This window comes from Colletotrichum fructicola (genome assembly GCF_000319635.2).
Source record: "Colletotrichum fructicola Nara gc5 chromosome Unknown KSG_Nara_v1_contig07, whole genome shotgun sequence".
NCBI lineage: Eukaryota > Fungi > Ascomycota > Sordariomycetes > Glomerellales > Glomerellaceae > Colletotrichum > Colletotrichum fructicola.
In genome coordinates, this window is record NW_027094057.1 from 1876626 (window position 1) to 1890721 (window position 14096).

At 50.0% G+C, this 14096-nt stretch overlaps 4 protein-coding genes across 4 annotated transcripts; 2 read left to right on the forward strand and 2 right to left on the reverse strand.

Annotated features, from left to right (window-relative positions):
- Nucleotides 1-642: 642 nt before the first annotated feature.
- Nucleotides 643-1011, forward strand: CGGC5_v012226 (uncharacterized protein; the record flags this gene model as incomplete). The annotated part of the gene is made up of 3 exons (XM_032027610.1): nt 643-670; nt 724-857; nt 919-1011. The coding sequence occupies 3 exons, from the start codon at nt 643-645 to the stop codon at nt 1009-1011; spliced, it is 255 nt and encodes an 84-aa protein (XP_031876049.1).
- Nucleotides 1012-1593: 582 nt separating this feature from the next.
- CGGC5_v012227 (Satratoxin biosynthesis SC1 cluster protein 4) lies at nt 1594-2799 on the reverse strand (the record flags this gene model as incomplete). Its single annotated transcript, XM_032027612.1, has 4 exons — nt 1594-1975; nt 2039-2412; nt 2467-2534; nt 2586-2799. The coding sequence occupies 4 exons, from the start codon at nt 2797-2799 to the stop codon at nt 1594-1596; spliced, it is 1038 nt and encodes a 345-aa protein (XP_031876048.1).
- Nucleotides 2800-5718: 2919 nt separating this feature from the next.
- het-6-7 (Heterokaryon incompatibility protein 6, OR allele) lies at nt 5719-6854 on the reverse strand (the record flags this gene model as incomplete). Its single annotated transcript, XM_032027613.2, has 3 exons — nt 5719-5871; nt 5974-6550; nt 6601-6854. The coding sequence occupies 3 exons, from the start codon at nt 6852-6854 to the stop codon at nt 5719-5721; spliced, it is 984 nt and encodes a 327-aa protein (XP_031876053.2).
- Nucleotides 6855-8651: 1797 nt separating this feature from the next.
- COP6-1 (Alpha-cuprenene synthase COP6) lies at nt 8652-9922 on the forward strand (the record flags this gene model as incomplete). The annotated part of the gene is made up of 3 exons (XM_032027615.1): nt 8652-8996; nt 9065-9540; nt 9601-9922. The coding sequence occupies 3 exons, from the start codon at nt 8652-8654 to the stop codon at nt 9920-9922; spliced, it is 1143 nt and encodes a 380-aa protein (XP_031876051.1).
- Nucleotides 9923-14096: the final 4174 nt, after the last annotated feature.

A 14096-nucleotide genomic window follows, 5' to 3' on the forward strand; every position in this document is an offset into this window, starting at 1 on the left:
TCAACACCTATGTCGGCTCTGTGCAATACTTTCACTGCTGAGTGCTCTTTGTCGAGCTAATTTGTGAGTTATTGATCTGGGATCATCTGATTTGTACGCGAAATCACAAATTACTTGCAATGGTTTGAGCCAGGCGTATTGATGAATGCAGCGAACTAACTTCCCGCATCATTTAAATCGCTTTGCATATGCGCAGGTAAGATGTGTTGAGCTGTGGAGTTCTTAAGAAACCTTCACGTTCGTATCGGTATCGCTTTCGTACCGAGTAGTGATCAGCGGTGAGTTGAGTTGACCAAGATCCAGCATTTATGCGTGCTCAGCCTTCATTGGCCCGTCAGTAAACATAGCTTCGAACTTTCGCGGATCCCGCGCCGCACACATGCTCAATATGTCTATGCGCCACTTGGTAATTACTGATCTGCGTAACTCGCAAGCTCTGTAGAGTTCACAAGCAATATCCGCTTGCCGATGGGATACAAATGAATTATCCACTTAGTGTGATTGATTTTCCCGATGAGTCCGAACTCTGACAGAGAGTGTAGATTATAAATAAGACGATCATTTCTGGAGTTGCGACCGGTTCATTGAAGTCGTCACCATCACTACATTTAGCCTAAGCACCCGCATCTCCGATCAATCAACATGCGCCTGTCCGCGTCCGTTCTATTTGGTGCGTACGAATCCAGAAGACGCATTTGCACTCGAGTTCTGACGAAAGACTAGCTGCCATGATTGGTTCCTCCATGGCCCAGACATATGTTGGAAACTGTGCTGTCGACACTGCATCTTGGAGCTCGGAAGCAGATCAAAGAGCCTGTTGCCCAGGGAAGGTCTCACAGTACGCTCAAAACTGGGAAGTAAGTCACCAACGCTATGTCGACTTCTCTATCAACCCGAGCTGATTCTTTTGCCTCAAAGTGTTGTATTCCTCAGTCTGCATACACAAGTTACCGCAGCTGCTGTCTCGGCCGTGGCAAGGTGGCGTCCTTGGGTGGTACTCAATGCTCTTGAGTGCATGCATATGCATAGAGTCCTGATAGACACTTCAATGGCAGTGATTCGTAGATCTGTGTTTGAGATGAGTCCTTTAAATTGTTGTGTGATCTTATCACATCTTTAGCTTCGCTTTCAGATAGAGGCGGCCGATGAGAAGTTGTGTCTCGGCCAATCAGCAAAATTTCCCTGAAGAGCATCATCGAGGCTACGAGTGGTGATCTTAGCTGGCATATTGAGCACCGTTCGTGGTCACCTTATGGTAGTGCGAAATGCTCGAATGGACTTGGCGCTCGAGTAAATTGAAACTCTTTTTCATTATGTCGTTACCCATAGGGATTGATCATGCTTGGAAGGGAATCAGTGCCCTACCCCAAACTTTCATAAGGCAGAGATAAAATATCTCGTTTTTATGCTATTATTGTCTTGTTTTTAGTGGAAATAAGGCTTGTGGTATCAGTCCAACATCCTGATCAACGCCGCCATCGCTATAATTAATCCCGAGCTAACAGGAGAAAGAGCCAAAATGCCAAATCACCAGGTTCCTATTGCGCCAACCAAACCACATGACATCATAACTCGTGAGACCATCCTGACACCTCATACAGGAGGCAATGAAGATGATGTACTCTGCTCGCTGCGATCTCTCTCAGTCTCCACGACGAAGTTTCCAAAAGCCGACGGCTTCTCCCCAGGGGAGTTGGTCTGGCTAGTTTCCAGTGTTTTGCCAGTGGCAGACTGCGCCACACTCGCTGGCGCGGGCCCAAAGTTGCGGCTGTCCCGGTTGTTCGATGACACAGCCTGTCTGGTGGCGACGACCAGACCCATCCTGGCGAGGAGGGCCTTGAGGGGAGGGAGGCAGAGGCACACCATGGCTGCCGACAATTCGCCCATTGACCATAGCGCGGGTTTTACGTTCCAGTACGTGAAGTCTGCTTGGATGTTGAGGAACTGCAGACGGAAGACAGAGATGGCGACGATGCTACAAGGAAAATTGTCAGATTCTCATTGGCCTAGATTTTCGAAGGGGAATGAGTGAGCTTACAAGAATCCAAGACTAAAGATCCCCAACAGGTACCATTTTTGAGAACGAGGGAGCTGAAGCTTCATCAGGGCTGGCAATGGAAGCAAGAAGATGATGACGTCGGTGATGATGCTGCAAGCTCCGAAGACATAATAGAGAACCTGCTGGGACAGGCACTTCGCAGGAATGCTGTGGTCCCAGAACCCAGCGATGGGTGTGCAAAATGCCAGCGACATGATGACAACAGAGACTCCCCAGGCTGTCACGAGGACCATAGCAGCAATGTAGAATTTCCGCATGTGGCCCGAAGCTAGGACGCGATAGTACTGGAGGAGGAACGCCATCTTAAAAGATAGATGTCCCAGGCCATAGAAAACGACAGAGACCCAAAAGCACTGTTTGAATACTGGTCAGAAAAGTTCGAAAGGTAATGGTAAGGGCTTGCTCACCTTGGTAAACTCGACATACTCGGGCACAGAGACCGTCTGAATGTGCTTTCCAAGGCCGTATCGCGTCACTGTTACTAGTCAGTTGTTTGTTCGGGAACAAGGGTTTGGACAAGACAAACTTGTTGCGATGGCGATTCCACAGCCTAAAACCGGTATCAGAGAAAATGCTGCGGCCCAGTCGTCCGGCCCAGTTGACTTGACGACATGTATTCGGGTCCATAACCGAAGGACCAGGAAGAAGGTTGAGAGGACGAAACACATCGTCACCACTCCAATAACGGTAGCCGACCTATCCTCCGCCATCTCCTCCGGCGTAAGCTTCGGCAAATCCATGTCGATAAGGAGGCGACACAGAATCTCGCGATGTGTCTGTCTCCTGGGTTGATGTTGCGAAAATTGAAACATCACACAGGGCCTTCCGGGGGCAGGGGGAAATCGGTGGGGTAAGCGACAGTTTTATAAACCCATCGATTCAAAAGACGAAAAATTTACATGATTAGTTATTCTTGGCGAAAGCGAGAGAAGAAAGACGACCACATTCTCTGGCTTGCCCGGACTGGTTCGCTGGTTGTCAGCAGGGCTGCGCAACTTTGGACGAATGCAGCGCAAGGCGTACAGCAGCAAAGGAAGCAGCTGTCGATCCGTGGGCGATCAGGAATGTGACAAAAATGGGAAATCGAGGATGCTATTTCGCCGGATCGGGACGGGCTAGTGGACTTCCCCGGTGGTCTAGTTCTCCTTAGCCGACCGTGACTGGATCGTGTCATTCCGGACGGTCCCCCAGCTGTGTGGTTGGCGAGGAAGCTTTCGGTGGCGGCGTTCTAGCTCGCGGGACACGGGTTACCGTTTTCACAGATCAGCTCATCGGACAAAAGACGAGAGCAGAGCATTTCCAGCAAAATTTCGATGGGGGCGCTTAGTCGTCGTTCAATTCGGTAAGGACTCGCGCACTAACATGAAGCGCCGTTCTTCGAAGCTGTGCATCGTTACAAGCCAGCTACAGGGCCACAGCAGGACCCTGGGTTTTCTCGTGTGCATTGCCTCAAGAGGCAAGAAGCTGAGCCTTTGTATGGCGCAGATCTTGAGAGACGGTGCGCCGAAGAACCGACAGTGCCACGTGGCTTCGCCCTGATTTCGCCGCATCGGGTTACCACCGGTTCTTCGACGATTCCGAGCTGACTGGTTTGACAGCTGAGGGCGTGTATGGTTCTGTGTGATGACTAACTTGGTTCACGGTCTGGGAACTGCCGAGATGCCCCTCTAGCGTTCTCTAGCTTCGCCGAGGTCAGCGAGGTGACGACTTTGGCATGCCTGGTAGGTGTGATGAAGGGTGATGTCTCAGATATAACGTCAAGTTAATTTTGCGTACGGGCTGTCAATAGTCGTGATGCCCTCATGTTGCCTCCGAAGGTCCGTGTGAGTGATGCTTATCTCGGCTTCATCTGGTATCGGCTCCGACAATGTAGTTGGGTTGGTGCATGTTGAGCCTCCTTGTGTCTCCTGCAGGATTTCTGCACGGCTCCACCACCGATTGGAAGTGGTAACGCGCTCTCTGTTGGAAGTGCGTCTGACAGCCAAGACATGCAGGATATCTCAAACGGAAACCACCCCCACAATTTAATCGTCTCACCGATTGCTCGGACTTTCTCTGCAGTTGAGCAAACATCTGCTTCCGGTAAGATGTGCTGGTGAGTTGTTAAATAGTACTCCAAGTCTCTTCACCGCCGGACTCCGGGAAGATGGAGAGACCGGTCTGCTTCAGTCCGGGTCGATGGGACAATCGATCTTGTTTGTTGAAGAATCCAAATGACACCATGAGATGACAACAATATTGCAAGATCTCTTTTCCAAACTGCTCAGCCGCCTTACATCTCTTTTTCAAAGCTACGTCGTTCGTATTCTTATCCAAGAGTCTTCTTTGCTTGCTGGACACCAACCAACAGTGGGTCGAGCTTCGTGGAGGCCAGGGTTGCTCCCGTAGCATCGGGTTCGTGTACCCGGCACCAACGGAACTACGGATACAGTGATTTATTTCCGCCGCCTCCTTCAGACCCAGTGACTCGATTGTTGCCATTGGGGTGAGTGGACTTGAGAGTGTCCGCATCGAGCATTTAATTTTGATCATTGCGACTCATGAAGGAATGATTGCCTATAAGATGCTGTTGGCATGTCAAGAGCGGTGAGTGATCGGGGCATCACCAGAAGAGACATCTTATCCATCATTTTATCACGAGTCCACAGAAACAAGTGGGCAACAAAAGGCGTTGCCGATAGTGCGAGGTCACGAGAAAAAGCCAATCGTTACTGGTCGGTCCTGGCGGCTTTAGGGGGGGAAGGGGGGAAGTTCCAACAGACAACCTGCTTGTTGATGTTTGCTTCTTCGACAACCTTGACACAGTGCGGTCAGGGATCCAGAATTTCGGGCTCGTGAGTGAAGTTCTATTGGTTCTCAATGTTGGTCAGGTCACAAAAGATGTGAGCGGTTGGTAAACGGCACTTAAGCCCCTGCAAGAATGGCGCAACGAGGACAGGGGACCCCGTCTCTTCACCCAGGATAGGACAATAGGGGCACCAACGCAGCAAACCTGCATGATGCAACCATCCCAATATGGCAGGCTAGGGATTGCCCCGTGGATAGTTACGAGAGAACAATATGAAGAGAACAATCGAAAGCCGAAGCTTGCGCGCCCTTCGCCCAGAACCTCGGTGTTAAATCTCATTCTTCCGGAAGACCCGTACATGATAGACTTGTCACGAGCCCCCTTTTGGCCTGCGTCCGTTGGTCTGGTATGCTCGTAAAGTGGGAGTAGGATGGATCGTGACTAGGGAACCACAATATGTGACAGAAAATTGAATTTCCCCATGTCCAAATTTGCAATTCGTCGATCCCGCGTGGGAACCTCGCCATTACGGTTTCACTCACCAGTGAGATCATTGCGACATCCAATTGCAAGGTGACCCAAGCTGAGGCGAACCCCGAGAGTCCACACACATCACGTTTGGTTGATAAGCACCTACGAAGCAGAGAAGCAAGGAAGGACAAAGATCACGAGAACAAAGCTTTTCAGGGTATCTCATTCATCACAACGCTAAAAACCGCCGAAAATCCATGAAATCCGATCACCAAGCCCCGCAGAATATCAGAAGACAAACGTGCTATTCCCCTATCTCTAGGTCGTCTGATTTGGAGCCTCCTCCCAACTCCCCAAGCCCCCGTCATCCATCGTTGGCGAGATGTTTCCATAGTAGTCATTAGTGAGTTGATCTGCTCGAAAACGTCGCTCTGCTGCTGGTGGCGTGTTCCTGGAGGATCTTAGCCTCTTCCAATGCCTCTCTCCTGGCAAACTCGTCGAGTAACTTGGCTGCGGACTCCAGGGGAAGGTCGGCAACGAGTGGGCGGAGATGCTGAGTTGCTTGTCAGTACTTTATGCGCAAACAGATGGGCTGATTAACAAGAAAGAGATTATGCAGGCAGGGGTTTGGCTGACGGGTAGGGGACAAACATACCGCAGGGAATGTGTTGGATTCTTTATACTTGAACTCTTCCAACATCCGGTTCAGTCGAAGTACCTGCTTCCATGGCACGATGATGTCACCGATCAAGAAGGTCGGAAATCGGGCCAAGGCAAGCTCCCCAACAATCCAGCGACGCTGGAAATAGGGCCGCATCATGAAGTCTGTGGCACCTATCCAGCGTGGCGCCATGAATGGGATTTCTCCGTTTGGGCCTTCTTTCCAGAGGTACTCGATCTTTGTCGCCCATTCGTGTGTCGGTGAGTAGTGTTGGGGGTTTTTCTCCCGATCACCCGGGTCTCCCCAGTGAGGCGGCATGGTATCTTCGATCTCGGCCAAGATGTTCATGCCTTCGTCTGTGTGCTCCATCTTGTCGCCTAGCCAGCCGACAACGAGTTCGGCTGATCTGAAGACGTTCCTCATGTCGGTAGTCTGCCTCTGCTTCTCCCACTCATCGCACGGATTGATGCAGAGGAAATCACACCAGACCCGCAAGACGTTGGTCTCGTTCACAGGACGAGATGTGGGCAGTCCGAGAAGCTGCCTCAGCCAGCGCGGGCCGGTGTGGGGTCTCCGAATAGGCGTTCGCTGGAAACGCTGGGAGATGGTTGGGAAGAATACCGCGCGGATGTTCTTAAAGCCAGGGACAGATGGGCGGTAATTGTGATGGTCTGGCCATTGACGAGAATCTTGTCGGTTTCGGAAGAGTCTCCAAAGAGTGAAGAAAGGGCAATAAAATCCAAATCGTCGTTCAAGCGGACGTTGACCAAGCGGCACTCGATAGGGGCACTGATATCGCGCGCTGACTGTATCTCAATCAGGCGGATCTCACGCCTTGACGAGTCCAGGCGTTTGTAATGGATACCTGTACTCATGTTGAGAGAAGAACTGCCTTCAAACCGGTCCGCAAAAGTGACGTTCCAGATTCGGGACGAAAGAAGTAAGCAAACAGGAGGGAAGTTCCTTTCTGGGAGCCCTTTTTCCTTTCAGATATCTCTCCGACAAGACTTGTGCTTCGTGTTACCGTAAATTGGAAAGGTCCGAGAGCGGTAGGGCGGGAGACGCAGACAGGCTGGACCGGGGGACTTCTGAACGGCTTGCATATGTCGCACCAACAAGAAAAGGGGGGATGCAGCAAACTTCCAGAAAGCTGAACGGGATATCGGCGTTTATACCAAGAACGCGTGAAAGCGGATCCTGACGATTCCAACAGGGAGTCTGGGAGCCACCACGTTGTTGGCTGCTGCCACCCCTCGGTTGGGCCTTTCAGACGGCAGGGATCATGAAAGCGTGTTGGTCCTAGTTTGTGCTGGGCGATGGTTGGCCCTGCTGGTGCCCCCTCCTCCCCTCCCTTTCAATTGTTGCTATGGATTCATCGTGAGTCGAGATTTTGGGCTGATCCAGATCTTTTATCCTGGTATTGGGATGTGTGCCATTAAAGACAAAAAAGCAAAATGTGACCCTCATAGATATCGTCGACGATCGATGACATCTTCAACTAGGACTCCCCGCAGATTACTACAGCATGTACCTATGTAGCCTGGTCTCTTATTCGTTGCTACCTCCACATGCGTGTTTGCTTTCAGCTGACAGATCGACCATTAGGCATGAACATGGGTTTCGAGACGATTTGGCTCGCGCGCGCATGCAAGCTGGAAGTGGTTACTGACGGATGGATCATGGCTGCTTGTATTTGTCCACCACATCCATGACCTTAGGCTATGAAATTTTGAACGACTTCTTATTGAGAGGAGATCATGTAATGATATCGGAATCAGTGTCGTGCAACCCCGGATGATCCCCACTTCCCTCGTACATGGAACAGTATGGCCCAGCGACCACGTTGCTTCTCTTAATAATTCTCCCTGTTGATTGTGCAGTCCCAACAGACCCCTGACCCGGCAATCAAGCTCCGTCATCTAGATCGCTGAGGCCCGGGGAGAGAACACGTTTGAGAACAGATAATTTGGTTCAGTCTTCATTGCAATGCATCCCTGATTCAGAATCAATCCTGGATAACCGATGGTGAGCACTGAGTACTGCGATCTTGGTTGTCGCAGCTTCAGGGGTTCATCACTCAGTCGGTATTTTGCTTGCTGAGTCGACAGAAGCAAGATGCCTGCTTGCCATGCACTCGGTTCGGACCCTTTTTCGTTCACACCCCCATGGTACAACTCCGTATGGTATTCAAATCCAGAGATTCAGTCCATGGGTCCTGGTTGCTGCATTGATCAACAGATCCCTGGCCGTACTCAAGTCGTCCTCCAATGAGCAGGCAACAAACTTCAGTAGTCGACAAACTTAATGAGACAGGGAGCTTCGAGCTCGCTGTAAGCCCACTGACTTGGATCAATGGCATCAACAGTGCGAATTTTCACGGTGTATCGGTCAGTCTCGAACACGGCCAAGGCTCTGATCATGGATGACGATGGTTGAGATGAGATGGGCAAACAGACATTCAACCGCCGATTCTGCCACGATAACGAATTTGGGTGCGCGTGACGGCCATGGATAAAACGCAGGTCTGCCCATTTATCGAGTTGGTGAATCTTTGACAATAGAAGACAGACAGTGTTTGCCCTGCCTTGAATCCAGTTTCACCGACTTCTCCGTCACGCTTTCTTGCATTTGTACTGTTTCCTTCCTGCGGGCAGGGCTCGAACGTTGCATCGATGTCTGTTACACCTGACTTCGCCGGCCTTGGGGCTCACGATGCTGCTGCAAGTGCATTTTCCTCTTGGGGAAATATCTTCAACACATTGTGGAGTTCTGGCGGCTCCCACGGCTGGCCACGCGATGAGGACCTTGCAAAGGATCCCAAGAGACTGGCCTCCATATGCGGGCCTATCAACGCCAGAATGATCAAGGAGATGAACTATTCTGGGGCGCCGGTGCTCAAGGCAGAGGCTGTCGAGTCTCTGCTAGAGTACATGTACAGGAGATCAGTTGAGTTTGGTGTTCCTCTGGACACGCCCATCTCCTCCAAAGGATTCCGCTTGGGATACTCCCTAGGACTGGTAAGCTCGCCCCCGACTTCAGATCGCTCTTCAGTGGCGAACGATGTGATTGTTGACTCGTCACACAGCTTGCCCATCCCCGCCACCCCACGGTGGTCCAGGGATTTGTTGGTCTCTTCACATGGCTCGTTGTACAATACGATGATCTCGTTGGACAGGCAGAGGGGGCAATGGTTGAGGAGGCCATGGCCTTCCACAAGCGTTTCTTCAGCGGCCAGCGCCAGAAGCACAACCTGCTAGAAGGCCTTGCAACTCTTCTACGGGAGGCCTACGACCACTGGGACCCCGTGTTGGCCAACATGCTTCAACTATCCGCCTTGAAGTTTTTGACCTGCAACCTGTTGGAGCGACACGAAGGCTTCTTAAGCTTTGAAGTTACCAGAGCAGGCGAGAAGTTCCCTGATTTCCTCAGAGACATGTCGGGAATCAACGTTGCATACGCCGTCTTCTGCTACCCTAAAGCGATGTATCCTGACGTTTCACAATGGATCGAGGCCATTCCAGACATGGCCAGAATCATCGATATCGCAAACGACGTCTTTTCGTGGGTCTTACTCGAGCATGTCATTTACAGTAATCATTGGCTAACACAGGCTCTCTGCAGTTTCTACAAAGAAGAGCTCAGCGGCGACACCCGAAACTATATTCACAACCGGGCTCTGACCACGGGAAGGCCACTTCTTCAAATCGTTGAGGAGACCAAGGAGGAGACAATGAGTTGTGCCAGGCGGGTGGCGACCATTCTCAAAGGAAGGGGCACGTATGAAGCATCCTGGAACGAGTGCGTCGCGGGCTACATAGCCATGCACACAACAAACGCACGTTACAGGTTTGCCGAAATGGGTCTCGGGGAGGAGCACCCCCTCGCCCCCTTTGAGCACAGGATCGGTGAGCTGTTTGACCGTATGAAGACGGAGATACGATGAAGTTGCCATGAATTCGAATGAGACAGGACAAGATACCACAGTAGGACTTTTGGGGTTTAGGCTTTTTATTTCTCTCTTCGTCGGTCTGAACTAGTGACTGGGAACAGAACAATTTGTAACTTTGGATTCTTATATAGATCTTCGCCAACAACCAATGACTAGGCTTGCCATTGCAGTAACACATAACAATGCCAACAACGCATGGTCTTTCTGGCATTTATCCGCCAACATCCTTGGAAGAATTTGTTTCCTGAAAGTTGTGTGAGATCACTTTGATCGGCAGCTTTGCTCCCTGAACCACCCACTGTACATGTCCGGTGCAGTCTTAGTTGTTGGTTACTAGTGGCCTTATCAGTTACGCTAGATAAATGACCCGAGTGTGATCCGGCAGCTCAACTCCTTCAGGCTGACCGCAATTTGGAAATCATAAGCTTGCGGCCACTTGGACGTCTTGAGAATATTCTCCGGCGACTGCACTTGGGACTAATAATAAGTTAGTCAGGCAGGAATGTGTTAAGGCGTTTTCTACGTGCCAACCTACCTTGACACCTCGTCCACCTGCTTCTGGCACCATGCTCCAACAAGTTCACAGGGTTCGGGATGAGTCTACCCTACCCTATGCGAAGTTTCTGGTTGGGCCGTTGCACTCCTCTTTCTTAGAAAAGAGCGAGGGGCGTGTGGGGGCCACAACTTGCAAGCCAACACTAAGTAATGTTACATGTGTTAGGTACCTGAGAGGGAATAGCGTAACGTAGCCAACGCTCGGGCTTTAGATATGATAGAACAAGATGGAAATAATAGAATTTGACGTTCTTGTCAAAGCCTGGTGGGTTATGTGCTGGGATGTCATCGGCCTCCTTTTTTCGATATATGACGTCGCTTGCTGGTAAATCTTGGCTGTGCTGTCACTCAAGTGTTAATTTTGTTCAGCTTCGATGTGACTCCGAATTGCAAGCCTCTAGAACAAATCATGACCAACAAGCTGAGATAATTTCGGTTTACCCGCAAATGAAGTTGGATGTTCAGCCCGCTTCTAGACTCGAGTCACGGAGTTGTCGGGTGGACCACAGCAAAAACAGCAATATTCTATGACAGGGCATTTGCGCGAAATTAACTAGGCATTCGGGGAATGAATGACAGAACTCTCCCTCATATATGTCTCCATCACTTGCAGCCGTATGGGAGGCGAAAGGGTGCAGCCGCAGGTAGTACCTTGCTGTACGATACCATCAATCGGAAGTGCAAACGAGGAAAAAGAATACATGACAGAATCCGCGGACTGGGGAAACGCGGAGGACTTTGCAGAAAGCGAAGGCTCAGAGCGCGTTAAGTTGTTCCAATATTTGAATGCAGTTGTTGTGCCACAACACTCACCATCAAATAGAACGGGGGGCGCGGAATAATCGCTCCTTTCTGTAAACATACAAATGCAAGTGTTGATAGACTGCTCAAGTCAAATAGGTACCGCTTCTCTTCAAACTTGGTACAATGACTTAACCAATGAGCGCAAGGCGCTGGTCAAGTTTTGATATACTAAGGACTGGACAGCAACGACTTGGCCATTAAGGTGCAAGGAAAATGTATGAGGCCGGTGTTTGTAAAGTTGCGATCACCTTTCTGGGAAGCCCCCCACGGAGAGACATAAATAGTACGAACATCAATGAATTCTTTACCACCAGAACTTTTCTTGCTTCAATACTCAACATCTGGCTTTTCGGGAGTGACGTTTCAGTCGACTTGACTCCGACTTCCATACATTTCACACTTGGCCAACATCAGCAAACGAATAGAACCATGGCCGCTCAAGGCTTACCACACGAGCCGCAAGATTCCGCAGCCAAGGCCTGCGAGACTTTCGAACACCCTTGTTTTCCGAAGCTCTGTGAGGAGAGCTTGGCCGAGAGTTACGCAAGTTCATTGAGATCTTTGGCCGATCACCCTCCTTTCCTGGACTTGACAGTAGGGACATACGACGCTACCGACCTCCAGGATGCCACATGCGCGGGATTTCTATCCGGCGAGCGCTATCCACATCAGTTGATGGCCAAATCTGCATTTCTGAAGTGGTACTCTAAACAGTTTGCGCCAAGAGCCTTTGATGGTCCACCACACATAGATATCCACTTGACAATATCACCGCCATCCGCGCAGAGAAAAATATTTTTCAGAGACAGTTTACGCGAAATCATCAGGATGTTCGATGACTATTTCTTTTTCGGCACATTGACTCGACATCGCCCCTGCTACTTACGCCCCTTGGTCCGTCTCGATGCCGGGAATGATCTTCTAAAAACACATCTCTCACCCGATCGCATTTATTGTGGTGGCATATGCAAAGGTAGCTCCGAGTTTGGGTATCCCTACTCTGAAGTTGCTGTATTTGAAGCCCTTCGCGATCACTCGGGACCAATCTATTATGCATCGCTACAGTTCGCAATCAGAACCCTGTTGCATGAGCTGCTACATGCATATATTGACGTGTTCATCTGCACATGCGCCTGTTGCAAAAAAGATATACCAAACACTAGGGGCTTTACTGGACATGGCAAGACATTTCTGAGGATGAACACCTTGATGATGGAGGAGTTGAGGAGTTGGCATCCTGATTTCACGGCCTGGTGGCCCTACGACCTCCACGGGGGGTTCTTCTTCCCGCTTGTAAGTTTCAGGGAGGAGGAGGACGAGTACAGAAAATGGCGTTCGCTACCACATTTCGGACGCTTGAATCCTCTCATTCAAGAGGATTCTCCTGAAAAGCTCGTTTGTATGGAGATCAACGACAGGGGGTGTTTGGTGTCGGTTACATGTACGCATGTATGTCACGGGCTAGAGCCCGGATTGATATCTCCGGCTTCGCCGGAGCAGTTACCGAGATCCGGCTCCGTTGGACCCACTATTCTGCCGCAGTACGCCGCCTAACCCGGCCTGTTTCACCGCTGTTAGGTGCCTACCCTTGTAAAGTCCTTTCTTCCTTCTTCAGCTTAGAATAGTCAATCGACGGCACCTCTACGTTGAACAAGCCTAGGGGCCAGCCCCTTACAATGTATGGTCGAAAACAGAGAGTTCGAAGCCAACTTCAGAGTCAGTTCCAGAGCCAACTCTCGAACCAGCTCCAGAGCCAACGCCTCAACCAACTCCTTGAAACAACTCCTAAGTCATCTTCGGGGCCAGATTCAGGCTCAACTTCTCAAGATCTAGTTGCGATTATAGATACTTCCAAGACGTCCAAGGGCTTCCGACTCTTCATTGCGTCCTTATTCAAGCGAGGTCAAGCTCTCGTGACCAAAAGCAAATCTAAACGACACAAGAAAGATGAATGACAAGACGGAAGCGGTTTTCATTTCGAGAATACTTACTCTTACAATAATACATTTTGCGAATTTTTCTCTTTGTTAGGTCCATTATATAGATAGCTGGCTTCAGTTTCAATGGCGGGACCTCGATTGCAGGCCTACGAGCCAGCTCGTTCTATCAGCATTCAAGTTATCATAATTATCTAGATCAAGCCAAATAAAGAAAAGACTCGATCAATCATGAGACAGGCTTTAGTGTGGGTTAAAGCAATGAATGGTATTGTCTCTCAAACGAGACCAGACGGCCGCCCAGCGAGGCCTGGAGGTTTCAAAACTCTTGTCGAGTTCCTCAGTCTTTATGTCGAAGGTTTGACTTATTTCTGGGTTGCTTACTTTGACGACAGTTTACTCGACAAGTTCCAGTATATAGCATCGCCCGTAAATCTATTCCAGTTGTTCTATCTCGCCATTAACGACTTGAATTCTCAGACAAAAAGGCGTCATCTCAAACACCAAACACCAAACATTAACATGGAAAACCAAGTGTTCCCACAATTCCATGAATTTCACTGCAAGAGGACTGAAATCTGCCATCTTGTCTCCTTTCCAGAACCTGGCATTCATCAGCAAGCTTATTCTGCCAAATCGATCCAGCTGCGGCCATTTCTGCCTCTGATACCAGGAACCTACAACGCTACACAACTCGCGTACGAGACGGTCAAGGATTTGCCGAGGGCCTTGTACATGGTTACCAGAGATCAGCCCGTGACAACTTTCTTACTTACTATATACAGGCGGCGCTGAGAGCAGATGTCTTTCGAGCGTGGCAACAGAACGCTCTTCAGCAAGGGCGGCGATTCCCCCTTTCAGTTGACGAGTTG